We start from the raw sequence: 15,274 nt of genomic DNA, 5'->3' as shown, positions 1-15,274 counted from the left end.
CCATCCATCTACCTATACACTCATCCATCCACCCACCCATCCATCCATCCATCCACCCATCCATCCATCCACCCATCCACCCACCCATCCATCCATCCATCCATCCATCCATCCATCCATCCATCCATCCATCCATCCATTCATCCATCCATCTGCCCCATAAGCATTTAGTGAGTACCCACTGCATAGCAGGCAGTAGGACAGCAGATAGAAGATGAATGGTAACGTGCCCTGTGCGTTATGTTGGGCAAGCCCGGCGGGCTGTGAGAACACACAGAGAGGCCCTCTCCTAGTCTAGCTGAGGAAAGACTGCTTATTGAGACATCGAAGAGGAGCAGGAGTGAACCAGATGAAGGATGAGGGGGTGGGGGGCTGGTTAGCAGGAACAGTGCAAGCAAAGGCCAAAGGTGTTTAAGGATGTGATTAAGGAATTGAAAAGAATGTCAGTGTGGCTGGAGTGTAGAGTACACGAAGGAGAAGGGACCGGCAGGCAGACCCCAGGCCCTAGCCATGTAGGCTGATCCTGTCCCCCTTCATGCCTCTGGTCCTGGCCTCTTTATTACTAGCACCTGCTTTTACTCACAAGTGTCCCCTTTAGGGTGATGAATTACGTCTTCATGGAGAGCCCTGGAAGGCTTCAGTTGGAGAGAGACAGATCCCGCTGGATCTGGCTACAGCATGGGTCAAGGATTGGGGCAGCGGGAAGACCAGTTACATGGCTGTCATGCTGTCCCTGGTGGCCTCGGGGTCTAGGAGGGAGGTTTGGGCAGCTCTGTCTGGGCTCAAGCCCAGTCTGCCTCTCCACACACACTCCTCTCTTCCCTTGGAAGAGGCCGGCCTCGGAAACAGAGGTTCAGGACATGGATGCAGCTGGCCGTGCTGGTAGCCAGTGCCCACAGACCTGAGGGATTCCCTTATAATTTATTTTTGAACAGGTCAAATACGTGTAAGGCTCAGAGGTACAAAAGGATATGTGCGTGCACACACACACGTATACATAATGTACAGTCACCGTCCCATCCTTGACCCCTCAACACCTAGATGCACCCTGGGAGACTCTTAGAGCATCTCCAGGTTTGCCCGCCTGGACCAGCCGAGTGCCTGAGGCGGCCAGGGCTACCTCAGCACCTCCTCTGTCAGGAGCAGCGCCCCCCACCGTCCCATCTGGAACCCGGCCTCTGCGCCTGTTGCACCTGCTGCAGGTTCCTTCCCCGGGCTTTGGCAGCAGTACGCCCATCTCACACTCCCGTGGCACTCTGAGCTCTTCATGGCCATTCTCTCCTCGATGGTCACAAGGAGATGGTGACCCTGGGAGGAGGCGAAGCAGCCCCCACTTCCCTGATGAGGATTCTGAGACTCAGCGGGATGAAAGTTTGCTCCAAGTTCCACAGCAGCAGAGGCAGGACTAGAACCCAGGGCTTCCTCTGCTGCCCAGCATGCTGTTCAGGTTTCCTGAGCTTGGGGAAATCGGGAATCTGGTTCCCAGTGACATAGCTAAAGTGGCAGACTTGGGATTTTAGTTCAGACAGGTCTTTTGGGCTCATAAGAGGCCAGACCAGCCTTCTTCCAATACGTACAGAAAACACTGGGAAGCAGAACTCTATTTTAAGTGCATTAGGATAACTTTTAAAGATAAAATCAGAGAATCTTAATACTTGAAGTCCTCTGGGCCAATCATATTTTCTGGGAGAAGACTGAGGCCGTGCTATGGGAATTGACTTGGCCAAGGTCACACAGCCAGAATAAAAAACCAAAACACCCAGCCCTTCACCCTGTATTTTTTTTTCCTGCCTTTGCTGAGCATAGTGGAAGAGACAGAATGTTCACTCACTTGCACTCTACCTATTGTGAAACAACAAGTGGTTTCATTTTCTCTAGGGCAATAAATATCTGCAGAAGGCAAAACTCTAAACAAAAATGCATGGAGAGTTATTTACTTCGTAATTAACATGTGAAAATCCTAGCCCACGTTTCTCATTCAATTAGCAAAACAGATCAGGTCATTGCTGTTATAAACCACAGACGACTTCTATAATCATGGTTAAAAAAGAAAAAGATTCTTCTGAACTCAACTTCTACTTACACAATAAATAAACAGTAACACAGACGGAAATAAAACTAAAAAGCAGTTAGTTGCCTTCTGACAGCCAGCCGGTCTGAGTTTCAGATATTCCATGATATTCTTTAACTTTTTAATATTTTTTAAATGTTTGTTATTTTGAGAGAGAGGGTGTGAGCATGGGAGGGGCAGAGAGAGAGAGAGAGGGAGAGAAAGAATCCCAAGCAGGCTCCACACTGCCAGAGCAGAGCCCAATGTAGGGCTTGAACTCACAAACTGTGAGATCATGCCCAGAGCCAAAATCAAGAGTCAGATGTTTAATTGACTGAGTCGCCCAGGAGCCCCTCCTCTAACATTTTACAACCAACAGAACGCAGTGCCATTCCTATGATGAATGAGTGTGTGAAGTCACACACTCCTTGGGTTTTTGTGTGATACAGATGTTCGCCCTTGAAGTTGGCTTGAGACATGCAGTCATTTCGAGGGCGTGGATCTGCTCGCAGTCCTGCTGGCCCTTGCATGTCCAGTGTTAACATCCACTCACGTACAACCCAACTGCTTCCTTGCCATCCTCAAACCGCAGCCCCCTCCCCCGGCCCCGTTCCTTGGACCCTTCCCCCGGGCCCACAGGGAGCCTCTGTCATTCTCCAGATCCAGCCAGTGACCGGGACGTCTTCTCTGAGCCAACCTCCTCCTCTGCTTCTTCTCCTCTTTCTTCAGAGGGTCTTGCTCAAAGCTTAAAGTAAAAATTCCTTAAGCCTCCCTAACCCTTCAGTTTATAAAGAAAGCACTTTTGCCACATGAGTTCACTTAATCCCCATGAGCATCATCTTTTTATGTTTGAGACAGCCGGGACTCAGGGTGGTTAAGAAACTTGCTGTAGAGGCCGATTCCAAACCCTGCAGCTTTGCCCGATCTGGCTCTAAATCCACCTTCCCAGCGCTCTACCTTCTGTCCTAAGGTGACCTATGGTCACATGGAGGGTTTCGCCGCCCAAACACATTTTAGGCTTATTTCCCATGTGTGTCCTTGTTCACTCGGGACTCCCTTCCTGAGGTCCTGCCTCCCCTACACCACCCACCCGGAGTCGACCCACTGTTTTAAACCTGAGGCCAGACCCCACCGTTTAGCCCTCTGGGAAGGTCTTCTGGCCCCTGCACTGCTGATGGGCATGTCGTAAGCTCCGTCCTGCCGTACGGATGCCCTGTACAGGGGAAGCTGCGCAAGGGGGCCCACGGGCCTCTGGATTTCCCCAGACATTCACTATACACGCCCCTCCCCAGCAGACTCGAGGGGTGGATGGAACAGAGACTCCTCGAGACACAGGCTCAGGGTTCGAACTTGGAGCTACAACCTTGGCTTGGGGAAAACCAGACGGTCAGAGGCTTTGTGAGAAGTCCCCAAGGCCACGAGCTCCTCAGACCCAGTGAAGCAGCCAAGGTTAGCCGCTCACTGACCCACACTGATGGGTCATGGACTCGTGGTTTCACGTGGGGCCTCCCCCGGGCCCTCAGAGATACCTCGCCTTGGAATTCTGAGGAGAGAGGACAGGGCCAGCCTCCCCGTCCTGCTTCATTAAAACCCACCATAGCTGGTTTGTCATGTGCCCCCCCGCCAGCCCCCGAGCAGTTTTTTTGAGGCCGTTCTCCTTCAGTGTCTGGTCACGAGGACTGCACATCTCAGCCTTCTGAGCACCCCAGGCGCTTGCATTGTTACCTCGGCGACGAGACTGGACAACAGTTGAGTGGGGCCAGCTGGTATGAGGACAGTGGCCTGGGGTGCCCCCCCCCGAAGAAGGCTGCTCAGCCTGGTCCTGCCGGCGGAGGGGCAAGCCCGCAGACTCAAGCCAGTGCCACCTGCTCAGTTGTCCCACACAGCTTGTGTTTGGCCTGGTGTAGGGTGCCAACCGTGGCCCTGTGGACACTCTGTCTAGTGAGTTGTGGTGGGACCGCCCTGGGCATTGCAGGACATTTAGGAGCATCCCTAGCCTCTACCCACTGGACGTCATAGCGCCCACCCTCCTCAGTTGGGACAACTGAAATGTCTCTGGATATTGTCACATGTCTCCTGGCAGGCAAGGCAAGATCACTCCTAGTTGAGGACATCTGGTCTGAAACTGCTGGCCCGTGAGTAAATCCCACCTCTCAAACTGGTTGTAAGTTCTCAGACACAGTCCAGGGAAAATCATTCAGCCTTCCTGTCTCATTGCTTTGTCCCCTGAGCCCCAGATCGGGATGCTGTTCGCCTGCCCATCCACACCCGGAACGCACAAACTCCCCCACGAGCGAATCACCAGCATTCATTCCTTCTTTTCTCTGGAGTCTCTTCAACGGGGCTGGAAGTTCATTGGGAATCTCACTTGAGGTCTGTTTGACACTTTATTTTGGATCCAGAAGGGTGACAGTTTGTAGGTTTGTACGTCCTCCCCGTGGGCAAAGCTTCTAGATAACAAGGGATAAAGAAGAGGCTGTTTAGATGATTATGGACTGGGGCACCTGGGTGGCTTAGTCGGTTAATCCTCTGACTTCGGCTCACGTCATGATCTCGCAGTTCGTGGGTTCAAGCCCTGAGCGAGACTCTGTACTGACAGCTCAGACCCTGGAGCCTGCTTCAGATTGTCTCCCTTTCTCTCTCTGCCCCTCTCCTGCTCATGCTGTCTCTCTCTCTCTCTCTGCATCTCAAAAATCAGTAAACATTAAAAAAAAACTTAATAAAACGATTATGGACTAATAGGAAGCTCAGGTTTTGGGAGGAATGACATAAGCACACAGGGCTTAGTGATCCTGCAGGCCAAAATATCCCTGATGTACATTTACACATCACATGCCAAAGCACTCTGCCACTGCATTGCCAACCGCGGGCCCCCTCCCGTCCCCCGGGGGGCCGCATGCACCTGCTCCAGTTCCACTTGGCCTCTATTCTTGTCCCACCCTTTGTTTCCTGGGCAAGGGCAGGAGGCAGGAGAGTGTTGGCATATTTGAGCCAAGGATGTCACTGTGGCTAGAGTAGATTGAGGGAGGGGAGGGAGGTGGGACAAGGCCCAGGCTGGCCCCAGGATATAACCTGGGTCCATCCCACTTAGACACAGGCCAGTGTCACAGTGTGACAGCCACTGCTGCAGGAAGTCAGGGACCCCAGGGGCTCTGTGCTTCCTCCAGTGGAAACCTGGCAGGCGGAAAACAGGCAAATGCTAGCTGGGGGTGCCTCGTACCTCCCCAGAGGCAGAGGCGGTCCCCAGTGAGAGCTTACAGCCCTGTCCCTGTTTTTGTGCCCAGGAATCTGAGCGGCTGGAGCTCATGAATGCGGAGCTGAAGACCCAGATCGAGGAACTGAAGCAGGAGCGACAGCAGCTCATTCTGATGCTGAACCGGCATCGCCCTACCTGCATCGTCCGGACGGACAGCGTCAGGACTCCCGAATCAGAAGGCAATCCACTGTTGGAGCAGCTGGAGAAGAAGTGACCATGGGCTGGGGGACGGAAGAGGAGGACGAGGAGGAGGAGGAGGAGGAAGAGGAGGATTTGGAACATGGGGGGAGTTCGAGGGGTCCCACAGGGCCCTTCCTTGCTGCACGACAAACTTTACAAAGAGGCTCAGCGCAGCCAGCACTGGCTGGACTTCTTTGTGAAACTCCGATCAGCCGCACGAGGGGAAGAACCAACGAGCTGATGAAACCTAGAAGGACCAAGCGATGAGACCAAAGTAGTCCCTCGGGTGGGGCTGTCCTGCCCAGGGCCCAGCTTGAAGGAGGCAGGACAGAGGCCCCTGGCCGGAGAGACACCCAACCATATGGCCTCTCCACCAGAGCACCCACCGAGGGACCTCGGAGCAGCCAGGAAAAGCCATGAGTTGCAAACAGAGTGCGGCTGGGGATGGAACTGAGTGGAACTAGGCCTGCCTGTCCCCAGCCCCATCCCCTGCCCCAGCTGCGGGGCCCAGCTGTGCCGCCCACCAGGGTCCAGGGCGCCCCCCGCCCGGGAGCGGCAGCCGGGGCGCACCCTCGCGGGCCCCGCTGGAGTCTGCTGTGGGCACGAGGCGCGGGCGCCCTTCCAAAGCACATACTCACTGAATGTTTACAGACTGGCTGTCCAGGCAGGGCTTTTCAACTGCACATGTTTTTTATACTTTCTTTTTTTTTTTTTTAATATTTTTTACAAAAAAAAAAGATTTTATACAAGCAATATATATGGATTTCTATAATCACTCGATGTGATATAGTATAAATATGCTATGGTTTGTTTGTTACGAACAGTATCCAGCAGTTTATGGCCGTCGTGTGTAACTCCTAAGTACTGTAGTCAGGCGGCGGGGGTGGCGGGGCGGGCGTGGGGCGCGTCACCGTCCTGGTAAACCCTTCATAGTACTCAGTCCTGTATCGCTCAGTAAATGTTACTCTTCTTACTCAGCCGCCTCTTGTGGTGAATGGGGTGCAAGGCACGCTCAGTGGGCCTCCCGATGTGCGGCATCAGAGGACGTTTAGAGCATCTGCTGTGGGCCCTTGGTTTTCACAGCAGCCCTCCCAGGTGAGTGTTCGTATGCCCATTTTACAGATGAGGAAGTCGAGGCTCGGAGAAGTTAAAGAAATGTTCAGCAGTACTTCTTTGGTTCATTCACTCGCTCCACAAGTGCATTGAACGCCTGTCACTCAGGTGCTGAATAGTCGCCAGGCATAAAACAAACCTAGGTAGGCCCTGTGCACGTGGAGCTAACGGCCCTGTGCTCGCTGCGTGCTCTGGCTCAGTCCTGCTCCTTGCCAGGGAGCAGCAGTTGTGTTCAGTTCACAGATGAGGCGCGGGGAGATTAAACTGGCAGCCACCATTTGTTGACCTACTATGTGATGAGCACATATAGTTTCATTTACTCTTGACAGCGTGAAGTAGGCATCGTTACCCCCATTTTGCAAACGACTTAACTGAGGCTCAGAAGGTAAGTGGCTTGTCCCAGATTACCCAGTAGGGAGGGGCAGAGCTGGTGTTTCAGCTTGGCCTCCAAAAGCCACGTCCCTCCACTGGTGGCCAGCTGGCTGTGTGATTATTGATTATCGCTGTGGTGGAATGTCTCATCTGATTAGAAGAGGAAGTGTGTGGGGCCATGGTGACATTTAGTTCTAGGGGACCCTGGCTAGAGCTCTAGGCTGTGCTGTGGTCCCGGAGTGAACCAGTGATCTGGACAGATGCGTGTCCCACCCAGCAGAGAGGGTGTGGATAACTCGCCTCGGCCTCACTTGCGCAGCGGAGAACCGAAACCACGCGGCGGGAACGGCTCCGTGTGATCCACCGTAGCTGCCATTTATGCGGCACACAGCATGTCCCAGGTCCTTTGGTGCTGTTGTCTCACTTGATATTTCCCCTCCATGAGGTGGGGGGTGCAGGGTGGGAGCAGGCGTTCTTAGGTGGAGCCGTGTGAGCCACGGCTTCTAAAGATTCAAGTTCACCTAGCAAAACAGAGGTGCAACCAGGACCCCGCTCTTCTGCCTTCTAATTGTGTGGTCTCTGTCCCATCACTGGGGCTAACTCACTAGTTGCCGATGATGAGACTTCACGTCAAGGACAGCAGTGACCTTGGGTTGCTTCCCAAATCATGGACAAGGACTTCTGGAATGCACAGAAATGAGAGCAGGTCATTAACACACCTTTGGCCCCTTATCTACTCGTCTCAGGCCCCCTCCACCCAACACACTTAGTGTGGACCCCCTGAGTCCAGCCTTGGAAGCAAAGATAGTCCGCTCCCCGCCAGCGGCAGCACGAGGAAAACCTGAGGCCCATAATCCTTTGATATTTTTCAAGCCATGAGAAAACAGAGATGTGGACTTACAAGGGCTCTTTGAGTGACCCAGGAGCTGTTCCTGCAGGACAGCCACATGCCACTGGTTATGGTGCCTTTGGTCCTGTGCTTGGGTGCCGCAAGCCTGTACCCCCAGGACAGAGTCCTCCTTCACCCCTGCGGATGGGCTGTCTCCCAGAAGCACTGACTTGAGCTGTGCTGAGCCTGCCCTTGGACTTTCTTCTTCGGGACCACTGCTCCCTCCTATGGGTAGCAAGAAGTCACAATCACAGTCTTCCTCCTGAGAGCTGTTGTCTGCATGCTTTCTTTATGCCTGGCGCTTTAGATGTGTGGCCTCGGCCAGTCCATATGACCTTGCCAGGAGGTAGGTGCCACTATCCCCGTGTTAAAGACAAGAGAACTGACGTACCAAGAAGATGTAACGTGCCCAAGGTCACAGTCCAGTAAGGTGTCAGGGCCAAGAAGTTCTTGCAGTCTGACTCCAGGGCTGGGCCTCCCCCTGAGGGGAAATGCCCCGTGTTTGTGATGTGACCTCAGTCCCCAGAACTTGGCAGGCACTGGAAGAGATGGCACACGATCAGTATTCCTAACCCTCCGACGCCCATCTCCAAGTGTACCTACAGAAGACATACTTAAAAGGCAAAAATAGGTTCAAGACTTAATCTTCTGCTGACTAGCCCTGAGCCTCACTGTCTTATCTGTCAAGTGGGAACAGTAATAATCCAAGTCTTTTCTATCGAGTTGTCAGCAGGGATCAGATGAGGAATGCATGCAAACGTGTTTTAGGAAATGTAAAGCTCCATAAAACGGTAATTATCTTGTTCTCTGTTAGCATGGGTAGTTGTTGATAGTTACAACGTAGTGCAGATTACTTAATGTCTTTTCTTCTCTAGAGGTGGCCGAAGAGTTTGTGTTCTGGTCATGTATTCAGTTCCCATGGTGACGAATGCAGGGATCTGAGATTCCTAGGTTTGTCAGGCTCCTGCATGGCCACGGTTGCCTGTGTCAGGCTCATCATCCCCTTCCTGGGCCTGCCTCCTACCAAGTGGTCACAAATAAGGCCTGTGCCACCTCTGCCCCAGGGCTGCCATGAGCATCAGCTGTGCAACCTACAAGAAGAACAAGACCCATCTGCAATCAGATGGGCAGAAACGAGTACATGCTGGTCAGGATATGAATGAAAGGGAACTTGCATTTGCCACTCGGGGGAAATCGGTGTGACTCCTGTGTAAACCAGTTTGGCAATTACCGGTGATTCTAAAGCTAAACACATGCTTGGACCCAGCAATTTCCCTCCTAACCACATACCTTGGAAGAACTCTGGCACAGGGACCCGAAGTGGATGAGAATGTTCACTGAATCGCTGTGGGTAATAAAGAGAAACTGGAAACAACCTAAATACTTATGACCAGAAGAACAGATAAACAAAAATGTATGTTTATGAAATCAAATATTATTCAGCAGTTTAAAAGATTGAACCAGGGCTACGGGTATTGCTGTGGATAAATCATGAACGTGGTGTCGAGCTGAAGGAGAGGCGGGCAAGTTGCGGGAGGGTATATGCAGTGTACCATTTATATAATCTTTCGGAACATGTGAACCGATATTTTAGTATTTACGGGTATGCACAGAACTGGATTATGGAGGTATAAAAGCATGCACAGACTGCTATCAAAATCGAATATTAAAGTCAGTAATAGGGAATGCTCCTGGGGGCGGGGGGAGGTGAGGGCAGCATCTGCAAGGCTAAGAAGGACATTGGGTTTCAAATGTATGTGTAACATTTCATTTCCGGTTTAAAAATCTGAATCCGATGTTGAAGAAGGAGGTTGCCGTTTGCCAGAAGTGGGTGATATTCTTCACGCTCTTCTGTATGTTCGGTATATTTCATAATAAAAAAGAACAAGCCACAGCACAAATAAGTTTTCTTTTTTCATTCTTTCCTTAGCAAACTCAGGAAGTAAGAACAAAATCTGAAACTGCAATGTAGTTACAGCCTATGCTCTTTGAATTGGTGCAGATTTAATTACATGCCTGGAGGTAGAAAAAGTGACAACTCAAAGGGTGTGATTTGTTTACCTGGCCCTTGTAATCAGTAGACCCCAGCCCTGGGGTGAAAGTGCCTAAGAGTGAGGGCACCCTGGGGAATGCTGATCCCCAATTTTTTCAGTGGCTCCTGGTCCCAGCTCTCCACAAAATGAGTAATTAAAGACATTTTCAAGGTTAATTTGGACACCATCTTTTCTCCTTAAATGCTGACTTTACAACCCAACCCCTATGTAAAATGCAATCCACTGCACCTTTCAGTTAAGGCTAGAAGCAAAACAAAGGGGGAGCATTTTAAAAGCACGGATGCAATTTTCACAGGCATATTCATTTCCTGTTGTTATCATAACAAATGACCACAGTTTTAGTGGCTTAAAGCAACACAAATTTTGATATCTTGAAGTTCTGGAGGTCAGAAGTCTGAAACGGGTCTCCGCTGGGTTAAACAGAGGTGTCAGCAGGTTCTGGTAAAGGAACATCTATTTTCTAGCCCTAAGTTATGAAGGCGCACACATTCCTTGGTTCCTGGCCCCTTCCATCTTTCAAGCCAGCAATGGCTGGTTGAGTCTTTCTCACATCATATCACTCTGACACCGACTCTTCTGTCTTCTCCCTTTCAATTTTTAAGGACCTTTGTGATTATATGGGGCCCACCTGGATAAAAAGGATAATCTTATTTTAAGGTCAGCTGGTTAGCAATTTTAGTTCCTATGCAGTCAAGTCCCCGTTGCCAGGTAACATAATATATTCACAGGCTGCGTCTTTGGGAGGCCATTACTCCACCTACTTTAATAGGAATTGAAGAGTTAGAGGTTCTCACGCCCCTCCTCACAGCTCTGGCAAGTTAGGCTATTTTCCATGTAAGCTCCAGAAGGATAGAGTCTCTGCATGGGGCATTCTCAGAGCCCGGCACTGTGCTTAGCACAGAGCAGATGGCTAACACACACAACACACAAACACCATACACACCCACAAGAGTCACAGATATACTACTCACAGATGTGTGGTACAACATGGACACAGACAAACACAGCTATACACACAGCACACAGGGACACAGGAAGATGCATAGACAAGCAAATTTATTCATATAAGGGGTGACTAAGCGTAAAGTAATGAGATCGATGCCAGCCTTCCTCCTTTATATTACATGTCTGTAATTTTGGAATGAGCTTCTTCTCCATACTGGCAACTCATCTTTCCTGGGAAGAGCTAAATCATGGTTAATGACGATGTTAGTTCAGCGGGGCATACTGCTTTGGCTTAAAAAGTTAAATATGGAAGACACTGAGTTCCTTCCTTCCTTCCTTCCTTCCTTCCTTCCTTCCTTCCTTCCTTCCTTCCTTCCTTCTTTCCTTCCTTCTTTCCCTCCTTCCTTCCTTCCTTTCTTTTCTTTTTTTCTTAGTAGAGTCTATGCCCAATGTGGGCTTGAACTCATGACCCTGAGAGGAAGAGTCACCTGCTCTACCAACTATGCCAGCCAGGTGCCCCTCTTGATTGGTTTCTATACTGTTCTGGGGGTATTTGCTGGAGAAATGAGTGGTAATGCTGTGGACCACTTCCAGGTAAGGTAATATTCAAGCATCAGCTCTGCTGCTCTGAAAGATGGTACTCACCTGAGTGGATGGTACTGGGCACCTGTTTTGTGCCCCATTTAAAATCCTCAAATTCCAGGGCACTTGGGTGGCTCAGTCTGTTAAATGTCCAACTTCGGCTCAGGTCATGATCTCACACTTTTTGAGTTCAAGCCCCTCATTGGGCTTTCTGCTGTCAGTGCAGAGCCTGCTTCAGATCCTCTGTCTCCCTCCTCTCTCTGCCCCTTCCCTGCTCTCTCTCTTTCCCTCTCAAAATTAAATAAACATTTAAAAATTTTAAAAAATAAATGTTTAAAAATAAATAAATAAACAAAATCCTCAAACTCCAGTTCTAGCACATGACCAGGTCTGAACAGGTGTGAACAACCTCACACAGGTGCAAACTGACGGTTCCCTGTGTCCCCCGCACTCATATCCTGTGCCTCCCGCTTCCTGTCCTGGGAGACATCTATAGTCATCCCCTTGGCCCTACATATGCAACCTGGAAATTTGGGGGAGTCGATGCCTGTAGGGTCTCCATTGACTAGTTGGGGGGAGGGGACAATGGATAAATGCTTTCTCCTTTCATCCTTCAGATGGAGAGTTTTAGAATGTGTTTCCTAAGGTACCTTGAAAGATCTTGCAGGATTAAGCAAGACCCATAGAAGTGACCTGCAAAGGAGCGCCTGGGTGGCTTAGTTGGTTAAGTGTTCTACTGTTGATTTTGGTTCAGGTTATATCTTCTGGTTCATGAGGTCAAGCCCCGTGTCCCGCCCTGTGCTGACAGTGTGAAGCCTTCTTGGTATTCTCTCTCGCTCTCTCTGCCCCTCCCATGCTCGCTCACACACTTTCTCTCTCTGTCTCAAAATAAATAAATAAACTTAAAAAAAATAAAGTCAAGGGCAGCTTGGTGGCTCAGTTGGGTAAGCATCAGACTTCGGCTCAGGTCATAATCTCACAGTTTGTGTGTTGGAGGCCCCCATCGGGCTCTGTGCTAGTAGCTCAGAGCCTGGAGCCTGCTTCAGATCCTGTGTCTCCCTCTCTCCCTGCCTTTCTTCCACTCTCACTCTCTGTCTCTCTCTTTTTCTCTCAAAAATAAATACACATTAAATTTAAAAATAAATAAGCGTAATAAAAAATAGAGTTCTAAAGGGAAGAAGAGCTCAGAAACAGGCACATTTGAGTCCATGAGGCTCTTGAAGCCCTAGATGCCTCTGCTAGAGCAGAGCAGCTGCCTTGTGCTTAAAAACCCTGCAGAGTTTGCACCTGAAGCAGAGACCCTGGAGCACGGCATTTATCCTCTGCCAGACCCACCTCTGCCACGCTCACTACTGCTGGACAGATAAACAAGATCACGTGTCAGGACAGTCTGAGGAGGAGAAACAGTCACTGCTCCACAAGGAAATCACTTATTTGCTGAAGGATCTGCAGGACCTGGCTGATACGGATTCACAGGCACCAGTAGAGGCGTATGGGAATGACTGCCTTGAAGGTGTTGGACCAATGGGGCCTGGATATAAGTCTGGAAAGGGGAGGACTGTACATGGGAACACTTACCTATGACTCCAGGCTCAAAGCCATGACACTGACCCCTGGGGGAGGTTTTAGTGGTCCTGTGCTCTGAGGCATTCCAAAGCATCCCCTTCAAGATTAAGGACAGGCAATTGCACCTTGCACCCCAGCACTGAGAAAGAGGCGCCGGGCCTAGGGAACCTCTTTGGATCTCAGAGGCAACCTATATATCTATCTCACTTAGAAATCTTTGCTCCAATGCATTTCTCAGCGACTTGGAGAGAGAGAGAGAGAGAGAGAGAGAGAGAGAGAGATGGAGAGAGAGAGTAAGAAAGAGAGAGAGAGAGAGAGAGAGAGAGAGCATAAATAGGAGAGGGGCAGAGAGAGAGGGAGACACAGAATTTGGAGCAGGCTCCAGGCTCTGAGCTGTTAGCAGAGAGCCTGACTCGGGGCTTGAATCCATGAACCTCGAGATCATGACTTGAACCGAAGCCGGACACTCAGTCACCCAGTTGCTCCAGGTGCTGGCTGTTTTGAATGCATAACCCATGATAAATTAAAATGTAATTTTATGTGTTATCTCCCACAGTCCCTATGGGAGGTACCCTGGAAAGATTACCTTGCCTTGCCTTCCAGAAGGCCTGGAACTTTTCTGCTCCCTCTCAGGTAAGAGATGGCTCTGAGTCCTTCTAAGTCTCCATGTATTAATCAGAATGTCCAGTCTCAGATAAAACCAAGACCCCAACGTTTTTATGTTCAAATCTCCCGTCGCCAACACAGGCCTGCTTCAGGCTGACAGCCTGCAGCCAGAGGGAGACCTGGTGTCTCTTCTCTCTTCCTCTCCCCTGAGCTGACTGGCCAGTCTCTGGCCCCTCCTGGGGATGGAGTAGGAGGTGGGAGCAGTGGTGAAGGGGGTAGGAATGGCCTAATGACCTTGAACTGTTAGAGTTCTAAGCTGGCTTTGGGCATGCTAGTCCTAGCAAATTCCAATGCTGATTTTCACATTAGTTCTTTTCTGGGTCCTTCTGAGGTTTCTGGCTCCAGGGACCTCTCCTGCATGACCATGCAGCTGGACAGATGTATCTGTAGGATGCACTCTCCTCAGGCCCAGAAGACTGTCTTCCCTCCAGCTTCTTTCTGGTACATCCCAGTGTCTTCTAGATGGCCTTATCTGACAGACCCAGGCAAGTTACACCAGCCCATAGCGGTCTTGGGAAGTTCTCGGTCATGCCCTGCCCCAGAGACGCTCAGGGCATATAGACCTGACCTAGCCCAGTCCCTTCTTCATGAGGTCCCATGGCGGCTTCCCCTCAGTTGGCTCCAGGGAAAGGGGGCAGTGGCCCCTCCTTGCTGCCTGGCAGAGTGGGAGGGACTACGCACCACAACACCTCTCTCCAAAGAAATGGTAGCACCAATGCTTTTCCCGCCGGTTCACATCTGGAGCCTTTTCCACACCCTCAAGCTGGAGATGGGTTCAACCATCCTGGGACCCATTCTTTAAAACTTCTGAAGCCTGCACTTACTGATTGGCTTTTTATCTGTTGTGCTTTGGCGTTTCAGTCAAAACTTCAATTTTAATATCATGGCACAGTTTGGTTTTTTTAATCTTTACTGATATTTGAGAGAGGGAGAGACAGACTACAAGTGGGGAAGGACAGAGAGAGAAGGAGACCCAGAATCCAAAGCAGGTTCCAGGCTCTGAGCTGTCAGCACAGGGCCTGACACAGGGCTTGAACCCAAGGACCATGAGATCAGACCTGAGCCGATGTCAGACATTTAACCAACTGAGCCACCCAGTGCCCCATATCCTGGTACAGTTTTTTCAGTTAAACCAGAGATAATGATTATAAAAGGCTCACAGACTCTTGTGACTTAGCTGTAAAAAAGACATTGCTGGGATGCCTGGGGAGCTCAGTACGTTGAGGGTCCAACTCTTGATTTCAGCTCACGTCATGATCCCAGGGTCATGGGATTGAGTCCTGCATCAGGCTCCATGCTGAGTATGGAGCCTGCTTAAGATTCTCTCTCCCTCTCCCTCTGCCGCTTTTCCCTCCATGCCCCCGCTCTTAAAAAGGATAAAAATAAAGTAAATAAATAAATGAATAAATAGACATTGCTGCACCCTTGTAGCAGGCCGCACGGTTCACCAGTGAACTAAAGGACGGATACCAATGTTTACTGAGTATCTAGCACATGCTGTTGTGGGTGTTACGGCTTTAAGCCCCATTTGACTGATGAGGAAACAGAGGCAGTTAACACCACTGGATTCAATCCAAGTAACACGTACTGAGCCAGGCTAG

At 50.4% G+C, this 15,274-nt stretch overlaps 1 protein-coding gene across 4 annotated transcripts in view; it reads left to right on the top strand.

Annotated features, from left to right (window-relative positions):
• The window catches only part of JDP2 (Jun dimerization protein 2), a 42,010-nt gene extending 32,249 nt beyond the window's left edge, over window positions 1-9,761 (top strand). For all 4 annotated transcript variants that reach the window (XM_029950386.1, XM_029950385.1, XM_029950384.1 and 1 more), the window contains exon 4: window positions 5,335-9,761. In XM_029950386.1, the coding sequence (XP_029806246.1) occupies window positions 5,335-5,520 (186 nt within the window). In that variant the 3' untranslated portion in view covers window positions 5,521-9,761. The remainder of the gene's footprint in view (window positions 1-5,334) is intronic.
• Window positions 9,762-15,274: the final 5,513 nt, after the last annotated feature.

The sequence above is a fragment of the Suricata suricatta genome, chromosome 9 (assembly GCF_006229205.1).
Source record: "Suricata suricatta isolate VVHF042 chromosome 9, meerkat_22Aug2017_6uvM2_HiC, whole genome shotgun sequence".
Classification (NCBI taxonomy): Eukaryota; Metazoa; Chordata; class Mammalia; order Carnivora; family Herpestidae; genus Suricata; species Suricata suricatta.
The sequence above is the reverse complement of the archived record's forward strand: the minus strand, read 5'-3'. Positions and strand labels throughout refer to the sequence as shown.